Raw genomic sequence first — 23726 nt, forward strand, 5'->3', positions numbered from 1 at the left:
AATAAGCTCTAGTTTTTTGAGACATCCCCAAACGTGGGCCTTATAAAAATAATTAGGCTTTTAGCACAGTAACCAAAATAATTATACTTACCCTTCATAATATTATATATCAAACAGCACTTCTTAGAATTCATTTTGAGGTATTTCTCATACTCTTTCGATTTCAATGTAGCTGAACAAATTTCACATAAGCAATATGTAAAGTTTACGCCATATGTATACTATATATTTTTGCATTTTTATTTATACACTTAGCACTCAATATTACAAAATATTTAAATAAAACAAACAATACCACACCCAACAAAACATCCCCACATATGACAGAGTATAAATCAAAATGGCGTACAGCGTACAGGCTACAGGGCGCAATGCACTCTGGGAAACCTGACTCCTGATTATGAGTCCCTCTGCCGAAAAAGGAAGACAACCGTTAAACGTTTAAAACGTTTTAAAACGTTTAATCAAATTCAAATATTTTAATATACTTTTAGGAATTTTTTGTAAAACTTCTAAGTTTTTAAATTTTTTGAAAAAAAATAGTTTGTTTTAAGTAATTGAAGAAGTTAAAATTCTATTTTTTGGAAAACTTAGAAATGTATTTTTATTAAAAACTTTAAATTTTTACTATAACTTCCCGTAGTAAGATATAAGTAGTCGCAACAAAAATCGAGAATGAAAATTTTGTTGACGATTTCGGGAACACATTCGATTCGTATTGATAAGGAGGCGTGCTGATTAGTGTTTGGCCGAGGCAGGTCTAGCCGTTCCGAAGATACGGGGCAAAAAGTGCCAAAAACGGTAACCCAATTTTTAAGAGAACGGAGCGTACGAATTTAATAATTCAAAAACCATTATTAAATTTTTGGGGACGCAGCTCTAGCGATTACAGAGATCTAGTGAAAAAAGTAAAAAAAAATGCTATTAGGCGGTCGTACATGATTATTATCAGATATTTTATTTATTTATTTATTTATTATACGCCATCGGCTATGGAGATTTTAATAATATGTTCAATTTTGTTACGTTTACGTTACGTTTCTATGGTTTCCGTAACATCGTTTGTTTGTTTAACAACGACGCGGCGCTTACCGCGCTCGATATTTTATCTCATCAAAAACATTTTTCTTTAAAAGTTTTTCAAAAAAATCAATTTTTTTCTCAATGTAAAATTGTTTAAAAATCTGATTTTTTCAAAGTTAAAAAAAATATTTTTAAAAAAAAATTTTTTTTACGGTGAAGTTCCAGTAATTTGCCTTAACGCACGATGCCATACACCACTAGTTAAATCTAATCGGTTGTATAAAATATATATATATCCGTGCTCCATAACTGACACTACGGAATTTAAAAATTAGATCAATCGATTTTTCATTAAAATATAAAGTTGTGGAAAATTTTTTCTAACAAACCTTGCACATTTATAACATTAGGTACATTTGTTATATAACTTTGTAACTCCCGATATACATTGCGCTTAGGGGGCGTCATTAATCAGTGAGCTCGTTTTTATGATTTTTGGACCCCCCCTCCCCTTGGTGATACATGGTGATATTCAAAATTACCCCCCCTCCCCACACCAAACATCACATGTATTTTTAGTTACGTGAAAAACTCTAGATTTTTTTTTATTTTTTTGTTGAAAATGTTTGAATATTTTTTAAAAAATCAGTTAAAAAATATACAACGTGATATCTCTTACTATACCCTCCCTGCCCCACGGTGATATTTCGTGATTTTTTGTCAAACCCCCCCTCCCCCCCTAAAAACCTCACGTGATTAATGGACGCCCCCTTACATTACACTTAGTTAACATTGTTATATAACTTTGTAATTTCAAAATACATTGCGGGTACATTACATTTAGTTAACATTTGTTATATAACTTTGTAACTTCAAAATACATTGCGCGTACATTACATTTAGTTAACACTTGTTATATAACTTTGTAACATAAAAAGTTACATTGCGGCAACAATAGTGTTTACTGGGACTATATATTGATCTTGAATCTACAACCTCCTTCTATCGTTACTTTTGCTAGTCATTATAAGTTACAGGTATTTATATTCATACATTTATACCCCTACCCCGAATGGTCCCGGATTAAATAGAAAAAGCCCTGGTCAAATCTTGACCAAAATTAAATAAATACTGTTCATTGAAAAGTGGAGGTTTTTAGTTAGATTTTTTTTTACTATTTTAGATATACAGAAAATCTCGATCTAATATTATTATATTTATATTATATTAAAAATAAAATTGCTTGTTTTTACTATTATTAAATAGCTTTGTTACAAATTTTTAAAAACTTGGTCTGTCCCATCTTCAATGTAACTTTTCCACTCAAAAGAAGTTTTTGATGTATATTATATACATAATGTGTATTATATACATAATTTTCATACATTTTTATTATAATTATAAGGTTTTGCTGGAAAGTCGCAAATTGGAGTCAGTAATAGAGTGGCCCGGCTTCATTGGAGATAACGCAACTTGTGCTTGCTGGTATAAAAATGGAATTCTGGTGTCTGGACCGAATGGAGAACTCAGAGTAAGATGAAAAAAGATATATTATTATTTATATATATATATATATATATATATATATAAAAAGCTTTATTTTTCATTTTACAAAAATTAACAAAAACTATAAAAACAAATGTCAATTTCTTCAAGTTGATTATGAAGAAAATATACATATCATTGAAAAAAGTTCTTACTAGAAGTCTGCACATCTGATTAAAAACAAATTGATTAATTTAAAAAAACTTTTATTGTTATCTTAAATAGTGTTCGTTATTTTCAAACCATAATTAAGTTACTTAATATTTCATCCCGGATTACAAGTATTAAAAAATATCGTCCTGGTTTTGACTTAAAAAAATATGGCCACCTTAATATTATACAACAAGGAAGAAGTTACATATAAGTCGTTACTGACAATGTATATTGAAATGTGAAACGGTGTGGTTAATTATATATCGCCCCTGGTTCCGTCTATCTGCGTAGGGGTAAAGCTTGGCAACCCAAAATCGACCTGCCACTGGTGTTGGTGACTCGAGCGGGCACTGGGGTAAAGCCTGGCAACCCAAGTTCGACCTGCCACTGGTGCTGGTGACTCGAACAGGCACTGGTTTGAATATCATTTCTTTAAATCTGGGTTATTCCTAAGTCATAAGCTGGAAAACTTATGGTAGCAATAAAAGAGAGAATCATCCTCCAACCACTTTATTGATAACACTCTAAACTATACTTTACTTATAATTAACGCTTTACAAGATTTTATTGGATGTTATAGTGTTCCTGATGTCCAGGATAAAATCCTGAACACAAATAGATTACCGTTATATACTAATATTTTGGGTCACCAACAATAAAGCAAGGTGCTTTAGTAATATATTGTTTATGGCCTCAAGAATTTTATAGACAAAATACTGCTTCTGTCATAATTTAAACAAATATTGTTTATAATAGCTCGACAGTTGAATATATCGAGCAATTTGTTTTTTACTTTACTTTATTATAGCAATCAGAAAAACAATAATAACATAGGCCAACAAAAAAAAGTTTTTTTTTTTGGTGCCTCAAATGTTAGAGCTGATTCTTATAGTATTTTTGCGCTGATTTCAAATCTGCAAACCATTTTTTTGTATCAGCTCTAGTTTTTGAGATACAAAGAAGTTGCCGAAACCAGGTCCATTCGAGGTCGTCACGGAAAAGAACTTTTCACAGTGTCAACTAATGTCCCAACTAAGGCCGAATGGGTCTTGTAAGTTTGTATGTACGAGTAGTCATATCTCATTAAAATAACATTCGGAATTGTATTACTCTTTTGTACTTTCGTTCCTTATATTAGGTGCGCAACTAAGTTCTCGCTGTTTGTCAGTATATGGCTCTATCAATGAGGGTTGGTCGATTTTGACAAATCCAAAACGTCTTGAAGCAAGCTTAGAGTAAGTAAACAAACTGCTGCGACACATAATTGATTTCGTTTTTGCATTATATACTTCTGGTTAAGTGAATATGTCCAATTTTATGCCAAACAATCGTTATTTGCGAGGAGTGTTGATTTTCGTCTTCCATTCAAAAAAAAAACGGGAACTCAAGTGCATCGAGACCTACGGAAATGTTGCTCTGAGCGAAACAACATGCCGTGAAGGGTTTTGTCGCTTCAAAAATGGTGATTTTGATGTTGACGACCACCCTCGTGAAAGAAGGCCAAAACCTTCAAAAACGCTAAATTGAAGGCCTTGTTCGAAGAGGATTCGTGTCAAACTCAAGAATATCTTGCTTTAGAATTAGGAGTTACCCATCAAACCATTTCCAAGCTATGGCATGCGTCGGGGATGATTTAGAAGCAAGAAACTTCGGTTTCTTGTGAGTTGAAGCCAAGAGACATCGAGCGTCGTTTTTTCGCCTGTAAACAACTGCTCCAGCGGCGAGAAAAGAAGAGGTTCTTCATCACATCGTGACAGGTGATAAAAAATGAATACATTACAGCAATCCAAAGACGAGAAAATCTCGGTTTGGCCGAATGTTCACTGCGAAGGTTATGCTCTACATATGGTGGGACCAGGTCGGTGTTATTTGTTATGAGCTGTTGAAACCGAGTGAAACCATCACTGGAGAACTGTATCGAACTCAATTGATGCATTTTTTTTATAATGAAGTTACATTTTCATCGAAAAAACAGCGAGAACTTAGTTGCGCACCTAATATCGTAAAATATATCATATATATCGTATCTTGAAAACTAAAGCTCATAGAAAAAAACCAATGTCATTTTTGAAATCAGCGCCCCAAATATACTTAAAAACAGCATTAAAATCGTTTGCATCATTTTCTTTGTTGACCTGTGTAATTTATTTGAGCTAAACTGTACACTTAAAAGTATGTACGAGTAAAAGTATGTGTTATCTAAGATAATCCAGTGATATATCTTCTCAGTTAGTTTGCGCATAATCCAATGGCCATGTCTTTTTCAGTCTTCTATTGTCATGTGGCAGTAGGATGTCTTCAACTTTTGGGTTTGGGTGGGTCTCTAATTTGTTTCTATGGATTAAGGCACAGTCTTGTATTGTTTCCTGTACAGTTAACAATTTCAGGTCATTGTATATTGTGAAGTTTGTGACATACCACTGTTATAAGTTGATGATATTTTTTCTTTTCTTACATTATAATTCTCTCACCAATTTGAGTATACAAATGCATTTTTAAAGAACTTGCTCAATCTGCAGCATGTATCAATACATGTTCGTCCAGAGCTTGTTTTGTTTTGAATGCTTTAATGCAAGGGGTGTTCTTCATTGTGCCCTAATAAATGTCTACTTAAATGGCTTGATCGTATGAATCTTTTATTGCATAAATCACATTTGAAAGGGCGATCTTCTTTGTGCATTAATAAATTTCTCTCAAAAAACCGTGTCTCTATAAATTTCTCTCAAAAAATGTGTAAAAAGTTTATTGAATATTAAAGAGTGAACTAAAAGATGATGTTTTCATGGTTTATTCAAATTTTTGTTATGAGTTTTCTTACATCATAATTCTCTTACCAATTTAAGAATACAAATGCATTTTTAACACTAGAATGACGGAGCGAGTAATTTGGCTCAATTTGCATTTTTATGCGATATACATAACAATTTCAAGTCGTTTTTGAAGTAAAACTTCCCTAGGGGCGACTAGGGTGTAATTGTGTAAAAATGCGACGGAAGAGCGTTACGCTCGAGTCGAGTGCCAATGATTCGTCATTCGCTCTCGATATCATTTCTGTACGGGTCGATTGTGATTGGTCGTCGTGTCGCGTGAGTATGATTGCTTTGATTGTATGCGTAATAAAACAAATGGAAAATGTGTGGCGTGTAAGAAACGTAACTTTCTTGAAATAATTTGTATTAATAGTGGTTACTATATGTTTTTAACTGCCCGTAGGGAAAATGAAAATTTTTGCATATCTTTACGTTTTGAAGGTTTCTGAACATTTTGGCATACCTCATTCAGAAATGAATGTGTGTGTGTGTTTTGTATGTCCGCATTTGTTCGTCCACGTTTTCGGGCGCACGGATCAACCTATTTGTATGGTTCAAAAAACATTCAAATCCTATTGATAAGCTGATGTGTTGATTAGTTTTTGGCAGGGTCAGGTCCAGCCGTTACGGAGATACGGAGCAAAGAGTGCAGAAAATTCAAATCGCGTTTTTGAGAGAACGCAGTATCCGATTTTGAATGATTTAAAAAACATTCAATTTGTAATGATTAGGAGAATGAGGTGATTAGTTTTTGGCAAAGGCAGGTCCAGCAATTTCGAAGATACAGAGCTAAATGTGCAAAAAAATGCAACTTTTGAGAGAACTAAGCGTCCGATTTGAATGATTCAAAGAACTTTCTGCTTGTTTTAACAAAATTACTTTTGGAAAAAAAACATTTCATTTTTTTTTTGTACATTGAAAATAATTCTGATTTTATTTTAAATCTGGCAAAAGTCCTAATATACTTAAACAAATAATTTCAACTTAGCTATTCAGTTTATGTAATTTTTATTTATAATAATCTATTTGAAAACATTTAATATTCCTCGAACATTTCGTTACGGTACGGGAAGTTCCAGCAATTTGCCTTAAGGCACGATGCCATACACTACTAGTTTCGAAATTATTTTCATAGGCAAGACACATACTACTGCTGCTCAAAGAATGAGACTGTATCGCTAGCGAAATAGTTAAAAAAAAACAAACAGCCAATGAAAGTATGTAAATTTTAATTACATGACAAGTGAAACAACTGTTCTCGTTCAAATATAAAAGTATTACAAAGTTGCATATTTTTACAAATAATGAAAAATGAATTGATATTCAGATTTATCACTCTAAACAAGTAATCAAGCACAATAAATAGTTTGTGTAGCTGTGTATTATTTATATACAGATATACTTCATAATAAACATCTATGCAATTAATTTATTGCTAGTATTAATGAAATTATTCAAGATTGTTATATTACAGCTGTGCACTGTGTGAATAAGTATTATAAAATTTATTGATCAGCAATTACTTCATTTGTCTAATGCAATTTCTCTAAGGTTCAAATTCTAAATGATAATTGCAATGGCAAACCGATCATGTTGGTTATGGTCAAACATTATAAATATTTTTAAAGCTATTATAAATATATAATTTATAATATATTATTATATAAATAGGTATAGTGGTTGACATTAATAAATGTTGGTTTTGGTCTTTCATAGTACAATGAAAGCAATACAATAATTAATATCTATTCCTCCCTAATCCCTTACCCAAATTGAATCTCAATCAGGCAAAATAGGTATCGAAATGATATAAGTTGTTGGTAGGAGGTCTAGGTATGGGTTGGGGTCCAATGTTGAGTTGATCCACACTCCAGCACGGTTGTAACGACAGGTATATTCTTTGTCCGAGGTCTAGGTATGGGTTGGGGTCCAATGTTGAATTGATCCACACACCAGCACGGTTGTAACCACAGGCAGATTCTTTGACCGATTGGATAGTAAATCCTTCCAATCCTATCCTGATCCCTTGGGTCGAGCAGTAGGAGTAAGTTTGAATTACTGGTTCGTAAAATAGATCTCTTTGGAATCATGAGTACTTCCAGTAAGATATAAGCTGAAAGAGATATGTTTCTTGCTTCTAATCCAATAGAAAATCCACTTGTTGAACTGTACACTTTATTTATTCTTTCTTATCACAAATTCCAACAGACATAATCTCCTCTTAAGATATTCCAAAACTACTCTAGACTAGACTCTCTCTTAAGACTCACTGAATTCGATGGATCACTATTCTATTTATTAGGTATAGGACGTGACATATGTGCACTTCCGCATTCTCGCTCTGGCCATGCACTTTGATTATTTATCAAAACTCCACGAATTGCATTATTACACAATAGTATACAACCAACCTCCGTCATTCTAGTGTTAAGAAACTTGCTCAATCTGCATCTGCATGTATAAATACATGTTTGTCCAGAGCTTGTTTTGTTTTAAATGCTTTATTACAAATTTCACATTTATAAGCGTGTTCTTCGGTGTGTCCTAATAAATGTCTGCTTAAATGACTTGATCGTATAAATCTCTTATTGCATAAATCACATTTGAAAGGGCGATCTTCTTTGTGCACTAATAAATGTTCTCTCAAAAACCGTAAATGTGTAAATTGTTCATTGCATAATAAACATTTATGTGTGCATTCTTTAGTATGAATCAATTTATGTTGGTTTAATGTTTGTTTTGTTTTGTATGTTTTACTGCATATCTCACATGCAAAAGGACGTTCCTCAGTATGAAGAGTTTCATGCCGCTCCAACTTTTGTTTTGTTGTAAATGTTTTACTACATGATGTACATTTATGAGGGCGATCTTCAGTATGTCCTAATAAATGTATTTTAAAATGAGTTGATTGTAGAAATCCTTTATTGCATATTTCACATTTGTAAGGACGTTCTTCTTTGTGCAGTAATGAATGTGCTTTCAAGAAGCGAAATTGTGTAAATTTTTTATTGCATATTTCACATTCATGGGGACGCTCCCCGGTATGTGTCATTTCATGCAGTTTTAAGTTTTTTTCTGAAGTGAATGCTTTATTGCATATTTCGCATTTGAAAGGGCGTTCCACGGTATGAGTTTTTTCGTGTAGGTTTAATGAGTCTTTTCGTGTGAATGTTTTATTACATTTTTCACATTTGAACAGGCGTTCTCCGGTGTGGACAATTCCATGCCGTTTTAATTTTTCTTTTGCTTTGAATGATTTGTTGCATATTTTACATTGATGGAGTTGTTTTAAGTTATATGTTGTTTGATCTAAATTTACTTCATTTGTACTTGTGGCCGCATCTTGATCATCAATTGGTTCTAACTTTATATGTTCATCTATTATTACTTCAGATTCTAAAAATTGTTGTGGATATATTTCTTCGTCTTCGGGACATACTTCTGTTATTTCATAATCATCTAAATCTTGTTTAACTTGAAGACATTCGAGTGGTTCTATTTTAATTGTTGTCCTTGTGTTTGTTTCTTCTGACATTTCAGGCACTTGATGCTTCTTAAACATAAACTAACAATGGCTTACAAAAATATAAAAAGACTTTTAATTTGTGTGCTTTAAATCTATAATAAATATGTTTTATTATATTTTTATTAATTCATTTTGTTTAAATATAATACAAAATAATTTCATTAATAACTTTGACATTTCTATCTCATTTTTACCTCGCAGTTTGAACAACATTAAAAATATGTAACACCAACATGTCAAATGCTAATAAAGGTGCATCCACACCTTTCCACAACGAACAAGAAAATACAAAGAAGAACAAACACGAACACGAACGATGGCAAATCATTCCAAACAAACGCTTCAAAGCAGTGAGGGCCTGAATCTTGTTTTCGAGGATGTACCGTAAAACGTCGGTTTTATTATTAACTTCCCGAAGGAGAAGTTTATATTTTCATCAAAAAATCCGATTCGCTAATTTTGTGTTTTCTCGACGTTTAAAGCCATTCTGAATCGAATGAGATTAAATTTGGAAAAAGTATGTGTGTGTATGCGTGTGTGTGAGCAGATTTTTTGCCGTAAATCAACGTTTTCTCAAAAACGGGTGGACCGATTTCAAAAATTTAAAAGCCATTCGATGTATCTCGATGACGACTAGGGTTTTCGAGTTTTGAGCGAAAATCGGCCGTTTCGTCGTAAATCGCAGAAAAGTGAAAAATTTTTCGTCCACGTTTTAGCCCGCAATTCTGAATCGATTTTGAAAATTCAAAAACCGTTCGATAGATATTGGTTGAGAATCGTGCTGATTAGTTTTTCGTTTTGTTGTAATACAGTTTTAAAAAAAAATTCGACGATTTTTATGCTTTTTTTTTGACGGTAGATACCATAGTATTCTAGATCATACTAAAATATTACCGCCCTACGAGAACTCGTTTAGCTTTAAAAATTCGTCAAAGTTTGCAAAAATTGGTATAGTTTTTTGGGCATTTGTCAAAAATAGACCTTTCATCGAAGTTTACTCAAAAACGCCTGAACCGATTTCAGAAATTTAAAAGTCATTCGATGTATCTCAATGAGCACTATAGTTTGTCAGTTTTGTGAGACGATTTTTCGAGCCGTTTCTTTGTAATTTGAAAAAAAGTGTTAAACTTTTTGTCGACGTTGAAGCTCTTTCTACCAAATCGATTTTAAGAAATCAAAAACTATTTGAAAGATATTAGTTGGGACTGGGACTGATACTGATTAGTTTTAGATGAAAATCTACCGAAACGTTTTCTTGTAATTAACTGTTGAAAAAAAAAATTTAAGACGATTTTTATGGAACTTTTTTTGGCGATATATATCATGGCCTTATAGAACTTACTAAAATATTACGGCCTTACGACAAGTAGTTTAATTTTAAAAATTGTTTGAAAATTTGTTTTTAGAAAATACTCCGAGTTAACGTGTTTGTTCATTTTCAATTATGTGTAATAAATCCACTCGGATACTTTTATACACTCATAAATTAATTTATTTTTTATCGATTAAATCGATTATTTACACATATCGGGAAGTTCATGTAACTTGCCTCAAGGCAAATATCAACTAGTCAACTATACGCGTTCCCGTAAAAAATTAGGACAACACCACTGGCCAACATATATTATATATAATATATAATAATAATAATTATTATTAGAATACTTTGGCATACCTTATTATTAGAAAAAATGCATGCAAGTGTGTGTGTGTACGTGTGCGGATACAAATTTTCGTCGACGATTTCGGGAACACGGTTCAACCGGTTTCAATTATTCAAAAAATATTCTATTGCTGTTGATAAGGAGACGTACTGATTAGTTTTTGGCATAGGCAGGTCTAGTCATTTCGAAGATACGGGGCAAAAAGTGCCACAAACGGTAACTCGGTTTTTAAGAGAACGGAGTGTCTGATTTTAATATTTAAAAAAACATCATACTTGTATTGGCAAAATGAACAACTGATTAAATTGTCATGAAGGTCTAGCGGTGTCGGAGATCTAATGAAAAAAGTAAAAAAAGCAATTTGGCGGTCAAAAATGATCATTAGACATATGCACATCAAATTATCAGATATTTTATAGAGATTTTAACAATAAGTATAAATTTTGTTTACCTTCCAATGGGTTCCGTACCAATGTTTATCCGTTAGGCGGCGACGCGCTTCGATATTTCGTCTCTATGCAGTTAAAGCAGTACGATTGCTTTGGAAAGAAGTTCAGAATTTACAAAATATTTCAAAATAAAGAAAACAGTTTTTTTTCAGTCTTTTTTCCAAAAAAGTATTTTTTCTCAAAAACTTACAGTTTCTCAAAAATGTATTTTTCTTCAAAAATGTCAATCTTTTCAAAAAAAAAAAAAAATTTTTTTTGGTACGGAAGTTCCAGCAATTTGCCTTAAGGCACGATGCCATGCGCCCGGCTAGTTAAGTTTTATTGATTATCAGAATAACTAAACCCGTCATCAGAATTCAAACAAATCAATAACATCATATAATATATGATACCTCTGTCTCCTTTCCAGTTTTTTTCAAACGAGCAGATGCCGCCGAATGCAATCATCAGCTCCGAACGCGTTTTACAATCGGGCAATGGGAACGAATGGCGAACCGTTTGGAAGTCGAGTGGGCCCCCAGACTGCTCGATTCGGCAACTGGACTGCGCCATCGGCAGGGATACGCTGCTATGCTGGACATCGAATGGGGGCTGTTTTGAATTTACGATTCAATTCGATTCCGAAGAACCCACGGAATTTCATAAAATTGCACAGTTTAACATGCAAGTGGGAAAACATAATTTAAATAATTAGATATATATATATATATATATATATATATATATATATATACACCTAAGTCTGTTTTTACACGGTCTTTTTGAACACGGTTTTGATATAACACGGTTTGAAAATTGAATATTTTTAATTTTTTTACACGAATTTATTCCATTTAGCACGATTTGAAATTTTATGTACCTAATTTTTTTCTGTCAAATTAAATTTTTGCGAAGTATGTTCATATCACAAAAAAGTATTTATGAAAGAAAAAAGTCTGAAACCATCGATAGTATCGATAGTTTGCGAACACTAGCTTAGATTTAAGTGAATTCCCCTTTAGCGCGTACAAACAATTGTTACTGGTCAAAGCAAATGTGAATAGCACTAATGTAATTCTTGTTCTTAAAAATTCTTGTTTTTCACCAATTTTAATAGGTTTTAGAGATTAGGAACAAATCACCCATTTTTGTATAAGATCAATGTCTTTTTTTACACGTTTTTTTTACACGGATTCTTCTGGAACCAATCTCCGTGTAAAAACAGACTTAGGTGTATATATATATATATACTAGATGACCCGACAGACGTTGTCCTGTAATCACGACTACAATTCAAAAATTCAAAATTTTCTAATATCCTGTCCTAAACTTTTTAATATCCTATTTGATGTCCTGTCTTTGTGATTTATTTATGATCTTATTCTCATTTATCTTCTTAGTATAAGATAATCAAATTTAGAATAAGACATCTTAAGAAATTCAGAAAAAAATAATATAGTATCTGCGGTAAAAGACAATATCACACTTGATTTTACCACCCAACATAATTGCTTCAATAATTTAGTCTATAATTTTTATATTCTCGTACGATATATTTGTTGCTTTTTGGCAATTATAATTTCTAAAGTACATTTTTCTTACTGATAATTTAACAAACATTATTGTTTATGTTCAAATCTTAGATGAATTAATTTGTAAAATCTAGTTCATATATGAGCACTCTTAAATCTAAGATCAACTTAAAAAATATTCCATATCCAACGCCAAACAAATGATTTTTTGACACATGAAAGAATGTTCTAAATCATTTTTTTAATAAGTAGAAACACATATTTGTACTACATAATTTGGTTACCGTGTGGTCTGTTCATTTGATCTTCTTTTCTTGCAATAATTTTCTGATATACTGGACACCTTTAAAGTTAGCAGTATGATTATTCAAACAGTAAGCACAAGTTGCTGGAGTTTCTATAGACCTAGTACATGACTTAGAAGGATGATCGTCTCCACATTTAATGCACATGTGAGGCTTATTGCAATATGTTTTGCTGTGTCCATAGTCTGGGCATCTTCTACACTGGATAATTTGTGAAGATCGTATTGGTGGTTCAAAGTGTACTATATTATTTAAAATTTTATTCACAGTAAAAATTTCATGGTTATTCTTGTTCGGTTCTAAGTCTACATAGAACATATTAAGCGGTTCTCTTGATCTGTAGTGTATGACGTTAACTATATTACTTGTTGCGTTAATTATTAAATTGAATTATATAATTTCATCTGCCAAACATATACTGTTGACAGTATCTTATATTATTTTAAATTCTGGCACATCTCAGCTGTTTTTCGGCAATAATAATGTAGACATTACATATTTCTTGTATATTATATTCTAACATTATCTAGGCTCATAATTTCAGCTAAATTAAAATTTCAAGTGAATTGACATTTCTAGTAGATGATGTTCAAATGTTTTCAATGTCAAACCATGACAAGTGGTTTTGTGAAATTTTTGCCTTTTATTTCTACAATATTACTATAGGTTTATCGTTCATTAAATCTTAAACATTTCCTTTGACAAATTTTAAAAAGAATTATCAAAATCCGAATAACCGTTCAGGAGAAGTATTAAATCATACACCAGTACAGAAGAATTTTATATATAAGATATATAATTATAATAATAAATGGTAATCTGTCTAAAGGCAGGTCCATCGTGTGAGAGCCATCACAAATAAATGATTCCCTTACCCTTTGTCGTCTATCATTCCCATTACCACTATTTTACTCCCCCCTCCTTTTACACTTTGCTGTGTATTTTACTTTCCACACTCCTGCTACCATGCTACCGTTCCTGGTCGTCAATCATCTGCATTCTTCTTTTTCCTATTCCTTGAATTGAATTTGATAGCGGGAGCACGACTGTTTGCCTCGGACACCTTGGGTTTTATATACGGTATAGACAACACACTTTCCTTCGGATACCTTTGGTTCTTTTCCTTGGTATTGATAATACACTTTCTACTTAATAATTTCTTTATTGAATAATATATACGAAAATATGTACAATAACTCCAGTCGGCAACTGTACTGAATTGCTATGAGTAGGCCCATTGCACCGGTTTTATACTAGGTCCTTAACGGTACCCGCCAGGGTTACACAACCTGCTGCAATGGGCAGGGGTATGAAACCTTTACATAATTTTAAGTTTTTAAAATAGGTTCGTTACATATCATCCTTTTAGTCCTTCTATTTTACCTTCGACTACGTCGTGTAGTAGACACTCTTTGCAGAATGGGATCAACTCAATTTCTTTTTCTTATCAGGATCGTGCTTAGTAAAGTCTTTTATTCGCACACTCTTCTCAGGACTTCTTCATTTGTTATTTTGTCTGTCCAGTTTATCTTTTCCAATCGCTTCCAGCACCACATATCAAAACTCTCTAGGTAGTTGTTATGGGCCTTTCTTAGAGTCAATGTCTCTGATCCGTACAGAGCTATGCTTCAGATAAAGCACTTCATTAGTCTCTTCCGCAAGTTGAGAGACAGTTTCCTCATCAGTATAGTTCTCTTCTTCGTGAATGCCATCTTGGTTTTTACGATATTTGTCCTAATCTCTGATCAGGATGCTTCCCAGGTATTTGAAATGATCCACGTTCTTTAATTCTCAATTTCCTAACGTTATCTTTAGGGGTTCATCTCTTTTTGCGATTCTCATCATCATCTTATATTTATATATAGAAGGAATTGATTTTTTAGATAATGTCCTTAGATCTTTTGTGCAAAAATAGTATTTGTTTTTTTATTCTCGTCGTTTTAATGATTTCTTTTAATTTACAGATCTTTCACCCACATGGACATTGTTAATCCCTTGCAGACTCATGTTGTGACCCTCAGTTCCAACAACAAATTGACACTCTGGAGAGCTCACGATGGAGTCGAGGTAAGATTGTCTTATCGAAATCTTATGATCACAAATTAGTTTTAAAAGTTTCGAAAATCGAATATTTGTGTGTTGTACATCGAAAATTAAAATGTTAGTATGTCTTTACGTTTCAAAGGTTTCTGAACATTCTGGCATACCTCAGAAAAAATTGATCTATGGGTGTAAACAGTGGCGCCGGAAGCAAATTTGTGATGGGTGGGCTCTTTCATTTTTTTTAGGCAGCCAGTGTTGCCATGCATAAAGAGAAAATCTCATATCTTGAGATTGAGCTCGTTTTTTTTATTTTGTAGGCAGCCGATGTTGCCAGAAAAAGAAAATTTCATATCTTCAGATTGATGGGTTGGCTCGTTTTTGTAGGCAGCCAGTGTTTCCAGGAAAAGAAAATCAATTTTTTCGAGATTGATGGGTGGGCTCAGAGTCAGCCCAGACGGTTTCAACGCCACTGGGTGTATGTATTCATATTATTGTTGACGATTTTGAGCGCACGGATTCAAATAGATAGATAGATAGATATATAGACAGGTAAATTGGCAGACAGGTAAACAGGTAGGGAGATACTGGTTACAAAATCATGCTTGCTTTATGCTGCTTTGGGAAGAACAAATGGTGTCCTGCATCTGGTCAACTTGTTATGCATGTAGTTATGTACATGCTGACAGGTATACAAGTTGAAAGGGAAACAGATAGGCTGGTAAACACGCAGATAGATGATTAGGTAGATATGTGGACAGATATGTGAATAAGTAGATATGTAAATATTAGGGTTTATACAAAAACCGACATTTCAGAAAACCGGTTATCAAATTTTAATTTTACTAAAAAACCGGTTTTAACCGGTTTTCGCATTTTATATAGAAAATAAATTTTTGCTCGAATATTCTGTAATTTATCCGCAAATTTAGTGTAATTTAAAGCAGTATTTGACTGAATTTATTTATTGTTCAATTTTATAGATAGTAAACAAAATTATTTTTTTAGTTAGTTTTAATTAGTAGAACTAAAATATAATAGTCTATCTTGATTAAATAACTTTGAAAATAATCGTTATCTATGCATCATTTTCACATTTACGAATGAAAATATTTTATGATAGTGAAAGAAATGTTTCCGAATAAATAAATATAATATATTTTTAAATAAAAAAAAATCATTAAATTAAAAAAAAATTTAAAAAATATTAGATACATGTTGATACATACTTGTTAATATAAATTTTAGTTTTAAAAACAATTAAGCTAAACTTTTATTTCTGTTTCGAGCAATTTTAATTAATTCATTTTAAACATTCTAATTGTTTTTTGTTAATAAAATATTATTTAAAAAATGGAAAACGTCTATCGAATTGCTACTTAAACGTGTCCTTTGTTTATTCACTGAAATAGAAATAGAAATACTCTCATATTTGCGACCAAATTATGCTTAATTGTTTTTAAAGCCTGATATAATAATTCTAAGTTTTTCTTTACTTTGTGGCTTCTAGGGTTTAAAACTCTTTTTAAGTTTGTGTAGAGGAAGTTACTTCTTGAAAAAGAAGTCATACTGATTTGAATTAATATATACACTGGTATAAAAATCTAAATTATTATATACAAAAACTTTCTGGGAACCATTGATATCAAATATTCTGGGAGACTGATAAGATATCAAATGCTATTGAAACGATATGATTTCAAGAATCAAAACGCTTTCATCTATCTTTTATATTTGGCTATATTTGTCATTTTCCATTTATACAGTGAAAACCGATTTTTTTCAGTAAATAACCGGTTTGCGAATTCCATAATTTTTGCCAAAAAACCAGTGTTTAAAACCAGTTTTTGAAAACCGACAAACCCTAGTAAATATATAGACATGTAATTAGATGAATAAGTAGATAGGTAGATATAGACAGATATACAGGTTGAGGAAAAGCAAGTAAACAAATATTTTTAGAGTGGTAGACAGGTGAACTGGTAGACCATCAGTTACCATAAATTACAAATTATATAATTAAAATGTATAAATTTCTGCTTGTGTATATGTTTATGAGTTTGTTTGTTGGTTCCCAGACAGCACAAGACATGCCAGGGAATGTCCCACTTGTCCTCACAATCTCCTAATATCGCGATATCCTATGAATATCCTATGAATATGCAACGGGACGTCTCAAAACCAAAGGACTCGAGCAGGTATAACGCAAGATTCACGAACTCATACGCTCTCATACGCGCACGGCTTGAGACCTCTAAACGTATATGTTTGTCCCTTTCTCTTTCGTCGCGTCGGTTTTGCGCCCTTTAAGGTTAGGGTTAGCGTCATCAACAGACGCTTTGAGTAATTGAGTAATAATAGTGAAAATTTATTTGCTTTATATAATTATGAGCGTGTGTATAAATAATTAATATTATTTATCAAAATACTCAAAATTGAGTAATAATAGTGTAAATTTTATGTGTTCTATATAATTATATGTGCGCGTGTGTTATAAATATTGCAGCCAACATATTGAAAGGGGGCAGATATACACGATGGTAATTAAAGCTTCTGTAATGTTATTTGAAATACTATGTTACTAGTACAAATAGAATTTTTTAATTTAATGCTGACATTTCTACCCTGCCAGCTTTCCAGCAACCATGCCTAATTTTGTATCAAATGCTGTGTTTGAAAGAGGATTGACAAAGAAGAAATGCTCTCCACTATGTTTGTTGGAGGAGCTTCAACTTGTGGAGGCTATATTTCTGAGCAAAGATATCAAAACATAATTGGTAATCAAAAGTTTATATAGATTTATTTTTATTTGTTAACTTTATCATATACTAAACAAACTTTCTCTTTAGATTCTGTATTTAGCCATCAGAGTCTAGCTATGAAAATCCATTTTCGATGATGGTTTGGCCAAAGAATTTTGCTAGGGACGAGGAAAGGGCAAAAATAAATTTTGTGATCTAGTGCCTTGCGATGTCGTCACAGGTAATTTATATATCTTATACTTTGATGTGTTGTAAATTATGAATTAAACTAATATATAATTAATTCCAGGAATTGCTTTGAAAAATTTGCCGCATGAGACATAGTTTACTGTTTCAGAGGCTGCAAAAAGCTGGCTGCGACGTGCCAATAAATATTATACAAGGTATTTTTGTGAGATGTGTACTATATGTTTTTCCTATTCACAAAAAAATCATGATTATTGACTGGTTAGTTGTATCAATGTTAGTGCAAAATTTGTGCTGTGTAAAAAACCAAGTTTAATATTCACTTGTAATGGCATCAAATTGTGTCGATATATTTGGAATTAGAGATTATTTTATAAATCTCTGTCTATTTTGATTGATGTATCGCTCTTAAAGAACTTACTCATATATATATATATATATATATATATATATATATATATATATACATATATATGCATTTATTCATTTGTTTTCTATTTCAGGAGAGAAAATCAACCATAAACTAGGATTAAATGCCGAATTAATTATATTTTTGATATTGTAAAATAAGTTATTTTGAATTAAAGTTGTATATATTAAATTTTGTTATAAAATTATCTCAGGATTTTGTTATTTTGTAATAAAAGTTTACTTTGTGAAATTGCGTTCTTTTATTTTATTTTTAATCCAAATTTATTTTTCATCTAAAAAGTAAAAAACAATTCCATAATTATATCCTATTCATGTCCGGTTTATGTCCGGAATATCCCGCGCGGGATATCCTACAGAACGTCCCATAGGTGCGACATATTAACATGTTTCGGATAAGATCAGGATAAGCGGGATATCCGTAAGGCTTCGCAGGGACAATGAATGTCCGCGCGTGGATATCCTGTGGACGTTTTCCAGGATGTCTTGTGTTATAGCAAAGTAAATATAATGCTTAAAAATATGTTTTGTTTTTGAGTTTTAAACTTACTTTTTTGACAAAAGAAAAATGTATTTAGGAAATAAGATTTATAAAAATGAATCTATGACATGAATATCTTAGAAATTCCAAAAATTACTTTTCATTTCATGTCTGTTTATTTTTGCAGATAAATATAATTCATGATGAATCAAAATTCTATTAACAATTTTAAATTATTGATCAATTTTATTAATTACACAGGCCAACAAAGAAAACGGTGCAAACGATTTTAATGCTGTTTTTAAGTATATTTGGGGCGCTGATTTCAAAAATGACATTTGTTTTTTTCTATGAGCTTTAGTTTTCAAGATATGATATATAAGAAATGAGAGTACAAAATAGTAATACTATTCAGAATATTATTTTAATGAGATATGCCTACTCGTACATACAAACTTGCAAGACCCATTCGACCTTAGTTGGGACATTAGTTGATACTGTGAAAAGTTATTTTCCGTGACGACCTAGAATGGACCTGGTTTCGGCAACTTCTTTCCAAGTTCTAAACTAGAGCTGATACAAAAAAATGGTAGATTTGAAATCAGTGTAAAAATACTATAAGAATCAGTTCTAACATTTGATCCACCAAACAAAAAAAAACTTTTTGTAGGCCTGTGTTATTGATTACTTTTATTCCTCAAATGTTTAAATACGATACTGGAAGTTCCAGCAATTTGCCTTAAGGCACTATGTCATGCACTACCAATTGGTTTCAAATGATATTTAGCCTTAGAATGATTTTCCGAAATATCTAAAAGTCTAATATTCAAAGAAATGCATGGCATCCACATGCATTAAGGCAATCAGCACTCTAACCAATTGATATAGATTAGAATTTGGCACAAATGTATCAGGTTTATTTTTATCAATTGGACAAACTAAATTTTTTTAATTCATCTACCTCTGTAGGATGCTGTGCTTGTGGTCCACGAATCCGCAAAGATATTGGTTACAAATCCCTGCCTGCCATATGCTGCTTTGGGAAGAACTGATGGTGTCCTGCATCTGGTCAACTTGTACGATACACAGAATATTTCAGATCTGGTTAAATTCAGACTAAGTGATCAGGTGATCCTTTTTATACATTAATCACTTTTTGGTTTTTTATAACACAGAACATTTTGGATCTGGTTAAATTTAGACTAAGGTGCCGATTCTGCCACATGATAGAAAAATGTTATGGCAAGGCCATGTTACGCTCCGACTTCCAGACATTATGCTAATGAATTATACTGAATACTGTCAAAATGTCATATATTTGATATGCATTCAGGTGTTTTACACATAAACTGCAACGTCACTCGTATGCTATGAAGCTGGGCCAGAAAGACCCTGTTATCTAAGATAGTTTTTTGACATTTGTGCGGTTTCTAGGTTAGGTTTTCTATCTGACAACCTGAGAAATACGCCTGATTGCACAGCAACCACATGGCTTTTGTCAATATTTAGTATGAAAAGTTCTTCATAACATAACCTTGCCATAACATTGGTCTGTTTTGGGGCAGAATCTTTATAAATCTTTTTCTTTTATAAATGATCATTATCTTTTTTTGCAGCCTATCAACTTCATAACTTTTCCTCAATCTGGGCGCTACATAGCCGCCTCCAATTTGGAATCTGGTGAACTGTTTGTTATTTCTGGAAGCGTTGGTTCCAAAATGGACATCTTGTACTACATCGATATCCGGCACCAGTGCGCGATGCTTACCTGCATGGAAGTAGGGAGTGATGTCAGGATTGCCACCTTGATGGTGACGGATGACACTTATCTGGCAGGTAGGATATGTGATTGGTGATTTGATAAGATTTTTGTGTATATAAAATTTTCATGCCACAATGCTTGTTCACGTACTCCTCTGAAACGGCTTTACCGATTTTTACTAAATTTTATATTTGTATTCAGTAGGTTTGAGAATCGGCTACTATCTATTTTGCATACTAGGGTTAGTGATAAAGGTTGTTTACCCTTACATTTTTTTTAATTTTTGGGCGATTTTTTATAATGTGTCATTAAAAAATACCTGTTTATTAATATTAAAATGCACTAACCACTATTTTTAACTTTCCGTAGGGTAAGTTATTGTAATCGTCCAAAAATAGAAATTCAAAATTTTTACATTTTTCGACGTTTTGAAGGTTTCTGGACATTTTAGCATACCTCAGAAAAAATGGATGTGTGTGTGTGTTTTGTGTGTCCGCATTTTTTCAACCGATTTGAATGGTTCAAAAAACATTCGATTCCTATTGATATGGAGATGTGCTGATTTGTTTTTGGAGATAAAGAGCAAAGAGTGCAGAAAATAGAAATCGAGTCTTTGAGAGAACGGAGCATCCGATTTGAATGATCTAAAAAACATTCAATTAGTAATGATTGGGAGAAGTGTTTATTTGTTTTTGGCGAAGAGAGGCTCAGCCATTTGTAAGATACAGAGCTAAATATACAAAAAAGGCAGTTTTTGACAGAAATAAACATCCGAATTGAATGATTCAAAAAACTTTCAGCTTGTGCTTGTGACAAAAGAATTACTTTTGGAAAAAAAAATGTCATTTTTTTGTATATCGAAGGTGATTCAGATTTCAATTTTAATTCTGGCTAAAGTTTTAAAGCTTACTTATATACATAAAATGAATATTTTTGACTATGTGATTCAGTCAAGTTATAATGATCGCAAAAAATCGAAAATGAAATTTTCTATATATGTTTACGTTTTAAAGGTTTCTGAATATTTTGGCATATCTTAGAAAAAATGGATGTATATGTGTGTGCGGACATAAATTTTGGTGGACGATTTCGGGAACACCGATCAACCGATTTGAATAATTCAAAAAACTTACGATTCGAATTGATGAGGAGACGTGCTGATTAGTTTTTGGCGAAGGCAGGTCTAGCCATTCCGTAGATACGAAGCAAAAAGTGCCAAAAACGGTAATTCGGTTTTTAAGAGAGCGTAGCGTCCGATTTTACTTGTATTGACAAGATGAACTGATTAAATTTTTGGAAAGGCAGGTCCAGCGGTTAAGCACTATCAATAAAAATAAGTTAAAAAAATGTTCATTGGATATATGTACATCAAATTATCAGATACTTTATAGAGATTTTAATAATGTGTACACATTTTATGTAAATTTTTTAGGGTTCCGTACCAAGATTTTTAATTACGGTACGGGAAGTTCCAGCAATTTGCCCCATAGGCACGATGCCATGCACCCCACTAGTTTATAACCATTTTAATAATTCACTCACTTTTATCGCGCGTTCAGTCATTGAATATTTTTGGCATATTTTTAGTTCAGATTTTTGAGCTTATTAAAGAAGAAGCCTAAATTTTACTTGTAAAAACAATTTGTTTTTTCAATGGTTGTCCAATCTTAATAGTTTTTTTTTAATTTTTGGTCAATTTTTTTATTATATTTTTTTAAATGTGGGATTGATAAACACATACAACTTTTTTTACTTTAAAATACTATTTTTATCAAGGGTGATCCAACCTAAATTTTTAACTTCCCGTAGGGTGAGTTATAGTACTTGCAAAAAAATCGAAAATGAAAATTTTTGCATATCTTTACGTTTTAAAGGTTTCTGAACATTTTGGCATACCTTAGAAAAAATAGATACATGTATGTGCGTGTGTGTGTGTGTAGTATGTATGTATGTATGTTTGGATACAATTTTTTGTCCACAATTTCGATTTGAATGGTTCAAAAAACATTCGATTCCTATTGATAAGAAGACGTACTGATTAGTTTTTGGTGGAAACAGGTCCAGCCGTTTCGGAGGTATGGGACCAAAAGTGCTAAAAACGGTAATTCAGTTTTTGAGAGAACGGAGTACCCGATTTGAATGATTCATAAAACATGAATAATTGATGAAATTTTTGGTGAGGCTGGTCTAACGGTTTTGGAGATACAGACTAAAAGTAAAAAAAAATGATATTTGTTGGTCAAAAATGAGCATTAGAAGTATGCACATCAAATTACCCCAGATATTTGATAAATTTTTTAAAAATGAGTTCTAATTTTTTTGTTACAATTTTGTTGGCTTCCATACCAAGATTTTTAATTTTTAAAGTTTATGCGGTTTAAGCTAATTTCAAAATTTTCCGAAAGAAAAAATTCTAACTTTTCAAAAATATTCAAAGTTTTTTACTTCAAATATGAAATTTAAATTTACAATTCTAATCGTAAGAAATATATCCTCAGATGGATTCATTCGGCACCTCTTGCTAATGTAAACTATCTCAAGTGTTTTGAGCAATAAGATCCTCACTGTATATTTTTTGAACGATCAAATATATAGTGATTATAATTATCTATTTGAAAATGTATAAAACAATAGTTGTAAATCATTGATCAATTTTCATTTTTCATTGATTTTTTTCCTCGAATATATACTACTGGTATTTCGAGATTATTTTTTTTATTTTAAATGAAATTTTTTTTACTACATATTTATATTTTTAAAAATACATGAACTTTTTTTACTACGAAAACCTATTTATTTTTATCAAGGATTGTCCATTTCAATTTTGGAATTAATTTTCTTTTAATTTTAATCTTCACAATGCAGAATTAAAAAATGCATACTACTCTAAATTTACATCTTCCTTCCATAAATCTCTATTTCATAATTGCCATTTTAGTATTCGAATATTTTTTCACCATAAATCTCTGAAACCGCTGGACCTGCCTTTTCAACAATTTAATCAGTTCTTCATTTTGTCAATTCAAGTAAAATGTTTTTTCTATTATTGAATTCGGACGCTCCGTTATCAAACTGAATTA

The 23726-nt window shown here is 31.9% G+C and overlaps 1 protein-coding gene across 1 annotated transcript in view; it reads left to right on the forward strand.

The window, feature by feature from the left end:
* Positions 1-2473: 2473 nt before the first annotated feature.
* Positions 2474-23726, forward strand: part of LOC113391200 — a 46691-nt gene continuing 25438 nt past the window's right edge. The window contains exons 1-5 of the mRNA XM_026627152.1: positions 2474-2554; positions 11580-11837; positions 14951-15053; positions 19854-20012; positions 20501-20720. Coding sequence (XP_026482937.1) covers positions 2517-2554; positions 11580-11837; positions 14951-15053; positions 19854-20012; positions 20501-20720 — 778 coding nt within the window. The 5' untranslated portion in view covers positions 2474-2516. The remainder of the gene's footprint in view (positions 2555-11579; positions 11838-14950; positions 15054-19853; positions 20013-20500; positions 20721-23726) is intronic.

The sequence above is a fragment of the Ctenocephalides felis genome, unplaced genomic scaffold (assembly GCF_003426905.1).
Source record: "Ctenocephalides felis isolate EL2017-DRISC unplaced genomic scaffold, ASM342690v1 CF-g0.4_SCAFFOLD_00845, whole genome shotgun sequence".
In the NCBI taxonomy this organism is placed as follows: domain Eukaryota; kingdom Metazoa; phylum Arthropoda; class Insecta; order Siphonaptera; family Pulicidae; genus Ctenocephalides; species Ctenocephalides felis.